The sequence below is a fragment of the Pyrus communis genome, chromosome 1 (genome assembly GCF_963583255.1).
Source record: "Pyrus communis chromosome 1, drPyrComm1.1, whole genome shotgun sequence".
NCBI lineage: Eukaryota > Viridiplantae > Streptophyta > Magnoliopsida > Rosales > Rosaceae > Pyrus > Pyrus communis.
Window position 1 is genome coordinate 652,176 of NC_084803.1, and position 6,644 is coordinate 658,819.

A 6,644-nucleotide genomic window follows, 5' to 3' on the forward strand; every position below is an offset into this window, starting at 1 on the left:
ATGCTCTCCCGTTCCATTAAATATTAATTTTTGTAAAACACAAGGCAAAGGAAGAGGAATCTGGCCGAGATTAAGATCTTATTGATTTGTTGTTATTGATTGATGATTCTTATCCTAATCCTTTTAATGATTCTCCTTTTGATATTATGAAATTTTTATTAACCTTCAATATTGATACTTTGGAACATGATTGTGACAAATTACTGTTCATGTGTGCCCTCTCATCTCTTCGTTGGTTGCTACAAGGGAGAAGGGATTTTACACGTTGTCCAAACAATTAATGCGATATCATGTGTTTTTTTAATTTTCATATGACGTGACTTCATTAGTTCGGAATATCACGGTAAAGTACTGAGATATGTAAAGCTTCACTATTACTTGTGGATTGTGGATCTTGTGGGCAAGCCCAATACTAGTAGGGTTGGGTATGACTGGGCTGGGCCACGTTTGTATAAGACTCAGTAAGTCCCACGAGTGTGAAAAGGGTAACTTTGGAATTGGCGGAGTTTGTTCAGTTGGTGTGTGTTGGGGGCATTTGGCGAGGAGTCCCTCTCTATTGTCAAAGTCCACGAAGCCACCCATCCATCCACCGCCTTTCGCATTCACAGATACTAACAGAAATCTAGTGAAGTGGACGCGAAGAAACGAATTCAACCTCCCCCCCTCCTATATCCCCCTCTCTCTCCCTCAATCACTTATAAGTTGTCAGTCTAACCAGCCATACCATCTCTCTCTCTCTCTCTCTCTCTCTCTCTAACTAGTAGTCGTCCAAATAAAAAGCACATTCTTGTTGCCATCTTTCATTCATCCAATCCCACGAGTGCCGCATTTTCCAAAGTTACATGGAGAAAGAAGTAGGAGGAGGAGGAATGCAAGTGACGAGGACAAGGAGGGCGGAGATCGATACAAGGCAACCGTTCCGCTCCGTCAAAGAGGCAGTTGCGTTGTTCGGAGAAAAAGTTCTTGCCGGAGAGCTCTATGCCTCCCAGCTCAAACAGGTGCATCCTTCATCCATCCGTTATATAACTTATGTTCCCCTTAATTTACGTACCACTTTGATAATTGCATTAGGGTTGTCAGCTAGGTTAAATGTTACTACTTGTACTAGCTAGCTTTGCTATCATGCAAGTTCTTTTGCTAAGATTTTTCGTAATTTGTACACATTTTAATCAAGGAAATTACACTTCTTCAATATTTTTATATCGTATTGACATGTCGTATTGTAATTTATATTTGACTTCGTGCATCGAAAATTTCAACCTATTAGTTTTTTCTCTACAATATGATTTTGTAATATCTTTGTTGGTCCTGCTAGAAACTAGTCAATCATTTATGCTTTGCTTGTGGCTGAGTACAACTTGTCCTTAATTATCATGTCTGGTGGAATATATAAAGTTAAATAAACAAATAATTCTAGCACCATCGATCCTAGAATATGTATAGTTTGATATATTCTATATTTTAAGTGAAGAACACTAAACCATCACTAGGGCCTAATTCCTTATTGATCATCTTTATTAAGGAATCTGATCATCTTTATTAAGGTTTCTAATCTTCTTTGACTTTCATATCAAGAGATGCCAAGTTATATGCTATGCACTTGCACTGTCCCTTCTTTTATTTTAAATAAAAATTAACTAATGTTTATTTAGAGTTTAGAGGGCCCACAAGCAAGCAAAGCAAGCATCCATGACCCCTTTACTATTTGTTGCATTATCCAACTGTCAGTCCGACTCTCTTAAAAGTAGAGATATTCTAGAGTACGAACTTTCGTGTCACTTCATTTATACGCAAAAAACATGTATAATGAGAATTTTTGTATATTTAATTTCACATGAGTCCATTTTGATGGATCCAAATGCAGGATGATCATCTTGTGTGTACTTAACATACAAGTGACATAGCGTCAAAGTCTTTACACTAAAAATTTCTCCTCAAACTGTTTTACATATGTTTGATTTATAAAAAATTCTCAACTACGGGTACCATTTGATTTCTATGCTAATGGAATGGGTTCTTTTTGTACGTGATCCATATAGATGCAGAACGAAGCAAATGAAAATAGGCATGGCCCCGCATTATCCAGAATTGGAACTGTGAGAGCAGAACTAGAGGACACAAAACAAAGCCTCCAAAAAGCCAGACAAGAAAGTGAGCTCATGGAAAACTGCCTCTCTTCTCTAAAACAGGAGCTCGAACGCACAAAGCGCGAGCTCCAGCAGCTGAAGGAACGGGAGTATGAAAAACACTTCATCGAAACGGAGATTGAAGACGTTAGGATTGTCGACGAAGACTCGACCAAGTTTACAACCAAAACACAAGCATCTAGTGAGGAAGATGAAAGTTTTGAATTCCAAAAGAAAAGATATGTGGCATTTGGAAATCCACCTTCCATGTCTCAAGTGATGATTGCACAAGGTGGTGTTCATGAAACATTGGAAAGACACCATTCTCTCACGAAAAAGAAGAAGAAGCCCATGATTCCTCTGATCGCCGGGATCTTTTCTAAGAAGAAAGGAAGCTCACAGGTTGCTTATGCTTGATGCAACTGCAACATACATGCACACATATGCTTCTTGGCTCCAAGAGGATTGTTCCAACTCTTTTCAACCCTTTTTTGTAAAAGTGTATTTTGTATCATTGTATGTTTCAGTTCTTTTAATCTATTATGTATATTTGGCTCTATATAAGATGAAACTGTAACGTTATATGTGGATTGATTATACCACGTGACTGTGTTTCAGTACCGTACAATAATTTCTCAATAAACAATACTTAATAAATCAGCGTCTTTCAATGGAGTACCTAATGAATTAGTGTGCTTGATACCCTTAAGGTGTTTTTCCTTTTCTTTATCATTCTTCATTGAGAACCATTTTTAACTTTTTATTTTTTATTAATTTGAGGGTAATGCATCCTTTAGGCAATTGAATAGGTGCCCTAATGAAATGGGCTGAAAGCAATAATGGGCCATACAAATATAGGGCTGGAGCTGCTGGACTAGTACCAACCTAGTGATAGATGGACAGCCCGGAACAATATATTGCTTCGAGTCTTCGACATCCGACGACAAATAGGCACATGACAAAAATTTCAATAAGGTTGTCTAATTAGAGCTGTTCTCAAACTAGATAGAGTCATCATAGAGTTCTCTTCTCAAATTGGCTAGAAACAACAGTCATTTTGCTTTCTAGGAAATTTTGTTCGAAATTAAACCCAGCTACAGGGAAAATAATACAATGAGAAATAATTTAAACAAAACCAATGCATGCATTAAGAAAATATGGACATGCTTAGTAAAGGTTGTTTTAAGTTTCATGAATGTATATATCGGGGGATATATAGCGCAAGCAAACTGAAACAGTACGTTGTAGATTCAAATCCCACAATCTAAGAGACATGAATAGCAAACAAATCAAATACTTTAGCATGCAACTGGATAAGAACATTTACCCTTACACCAAAGTTTCATTACTTGTTATTTCCATGGGCTTGGGGCGAAAACAAAGATCACAAATTAATTATACGAAAAAATGAGGCAAATATTAAACACAAGTAGAAATTAACAATGTGATATTGTGATCGATGCATGCGAAATGATATCTATCAAACCATAACGTTGAATTCTCCATCATCCAAACTGCCCCCTTTGCCAGAAGAAGACTTATTAAAGAACTCGATGCAGTCAGCGATGGCCTCGTTATAATGCACGTGCGACGAGTAGTACGAACTGCATGAAGTCTTTGGAGGCTCAAATCTGTCACAGCTGCTGTTCCTTTGCCTGGGAGTGCTCGTAGCTCCCGACGGAGATGTGCCGCGGGCTGATCGAGATGGGACAGTAAAAATAAGTTTCATTATTATCTTCCTGAAGCGATTGAAGATTTTCATCGCAGACAAGTTCAGCTTGGGAGGTTGATGATGTGGGTCTAAGTTTTGGCTATAGAGGGTTTCTCTTGACCTATTTGTACAATGAAGCTGTGGTTTCTTTGAATATTATGCAGCATTGTATTCTCTGTGTTTTTATCCTCCGGGAAATGAATGCTATCATGGGAGGGTGTCTGTCTTATAAATATAAAAAGGGGGGGAGAGAGATGAGGGTGTGAATTTCCATGGGGGTTGGTGGTATTCTATATATTTGTGAAATTTAAACTCTCTTAAGTCTCAAAGATGATGATGATGAGCATGCACATTCGGAGTATGCAATGGCGTTCTCATGTGCTCAAATCATTTGCATGGGCTTCACTTGTCCTCGTGAGATGAGATAACCTTGATTTATTAATCAAAACAAAAGCCCTTAATTATATATTATTAACCTTCAACTTAACTAAAACGCTGTTCAACCTAAGTGTCCACTTCTTGCTCATTCTGTTCAACGTGAATAATTGGTTTAATACATAGATAGTTTTAGGAGGTGTGCATCCGTTTGAAACTCGTTGGTCCTTCTTCATAAAACGCTTTTATGACCTGAAAATCACTTTTGAGATTTTACACTAAATGTAGTCAAATAGCGATTTTAGTTGTCTCAAAGCAGTCCCATACAAACTCTTAAAGTAGTAAACTAGTAAAATTGAAGTATTCTTAGTCCTAAGTAGATGCTTGATTGCACTTATCCAAAGCCTAAGTAATCCTCAAATTAATGAGAAACAGCTAAATGATAATTTGATTCATGTTCATTAGTGAGAGCGAGAGATGCCAAAATTTACCATTCATTTTCTAGCTATATATATTTGGTACCTGCTTGCCTGAGGAAAGCTAACCCTAATCATTGCCTTTCGATTAGTCAATTCAACACAAATAAAATCAAAAGATGCGAATCAGTTTCTAGCTCAAGTTCATATCCAGGTGGTCCAGACTCCAGACCCTATCAGTTTCTAGCATCGCAAATATACTCGATAGTGGAAATTAACGCCAAAGGGTCCTGCAGAAATGAAAGAAACGAATATAATCAATAATTGTTTATGGTTAAACAAAAAATGGAGTATATTATTAGGAAAAGATGATGAGCTTGTGAAGAGAGATGATTCAGAGAATGTTATGAAAAGTGGAGGGCCAGGGTTTGTTCTAATGATTTTTATACAGCATGATTGTGTCTAATTGGTACTTCTTCCTTAAAGTAAAGAAAATGTATTAATCATGAACTAAGCACCTGTCCAAAGAACTTAATAACCAAACTAAGTGAAGTCATTCCATATTAAGAAAAAAATTAGTTCCAAATACAACATCATAATTGTGTCTAATTGGTACTTTCTTTTATGACAAAAATATGTTTGTTTGGGCTCTAGGAGTCCGTTAGCAACTGAAACCCATAATATATAGGTGTTTATGGGCTCCGGTTGAAACGTATTTTTAGCCTGATAGCTGGCCATGAGAAAAATTTTGAAAATACATATTGGATGTCTAGTGCACTTGACAGGTTTCGGCCTCAGGCAGTGCGGTGAGATTTAATCTCAATGAAAATCCGAGTCGCATAAGCACATAGCTGATATTTTTTTTTGTAAGAAGCATTTCATATGTTTTTATTTTTTGTAAGAAACATTTCATATGCTTTTATGAACAATAAATATTTTCTTCAAAAACATTTTCTGTAATTTAAAAAATGCTTTCACACGATCCATATATTCCTGAAATACGAAAATCAAACTATGTATAATCACATTGGAAGGCCCAATGAGTATTCTGGTTACAAATACTTATTAAACATCTGCTTCCTTGCTATAGGAGGGAGTTTAGACCATCTCAAACCAAAGGTTTCACAGGGCAGAAAATAGCCCAAAAATCGTCTTCAACCGAAAGCTAGGCCAAAGGGCTCGTGGGCCCCATGGGACAAAAAATGGTCAAGGGGCCAACCGGCTGGCCATCTTCAGCTAACCCCCTTTTTTTATTTTTTTTATTTTTTTATTTTTTTGTTCTTTTCCATTTGCCTAGCCCATTTTAGGGTTTAGGGTTTAAGATTTTTTTTGTCCCAGCCCACTTTTTTTTTTCTTTTTTTTTTTTTCTAATTTTTTCCTACACCATTTCTCACATATTTTTCACCATTCCATACTATATTACCTCATTTTATTTCAATTCTTCCCTTGATTGGAAATGATTTTTTGTCATAGGGCTAAGTTTGGCCTATGACCCTTTAGCCTCTCGGTTGGAGATAGTAAGAAATATGTCAATGCACTGTTCATTAAAATATTAATTTAATGGAGGCCTAGAGGGTTAAAATTAGCCATATGGCCCTCCTTCGATTAGAGATGATCTTACAGTTTCAGTATGGACAGCCACTGACCTAAGATTAACATGTTTTTACGTGCAAGATTTGTCAGTAATCTCAACGGGGATTACATCAAACATGATTTTTGGGAGCCCCTAGGTACTTGTTTCCAATTATATAGACCATTCGCCATAACTATCTTATCTTATTTTAACCTTGCAATGAGCGATCACTGCGTTGATGTCATAAATTAATCGGCTTTTGCACAGTTCAATTTAAACACTCCAAACAATGAGACTTAATAGTGATTGTGCACACCTCACGCATGACGCATGTGTATGCAATTATCATCCGTCAACTATATGCTTCACTCATGAAATGAGTTTATCATTACTGCATAACATTTCAATACAATAATATAATGTTATATATATATATATATATA

General features: G+C 36.6%; 2 protein-coding genes across 2 annotated transcripts; one reads left to right on the plus strand and one right to left on the minus strand.

Annotated features, from left to right (window-relative positions):
* Positions 1–842: 842 nt before the first annotated feature.
* Positions 843–2,595, plus strand: LOC137731689 (WEB family protein At1g75720-like). Its single transcript, XM_068470877.1, has 2 exons — positions 843–998; positions 2,040–2,595. Exons 1-2 carry the CDS (start codon positions 843–845, stop codon positions 2,541–2,543), a joined length of 660 nt encoding a protein of 219 aa, XP_068326978.1. The 3' UTR covers positions 2,544–2,595.
* Positions 2,596–3,606: 1,011 nt separating this feature from the next.
* LOC137743899 (uncharacterized) lies at positions 3,607–3,888 on the minus strand. Its single transcript, XM_068483832.1, has one exon. It carries the CDS (start codon positions 3,886–3,888, stop codon positions 3,607–3,609), a length of 282 nt encoding a protein of 93 aa, XP_068339933.1.
* Positions 3,889–6,644: the final 2,756 nt, after the last annotated feature.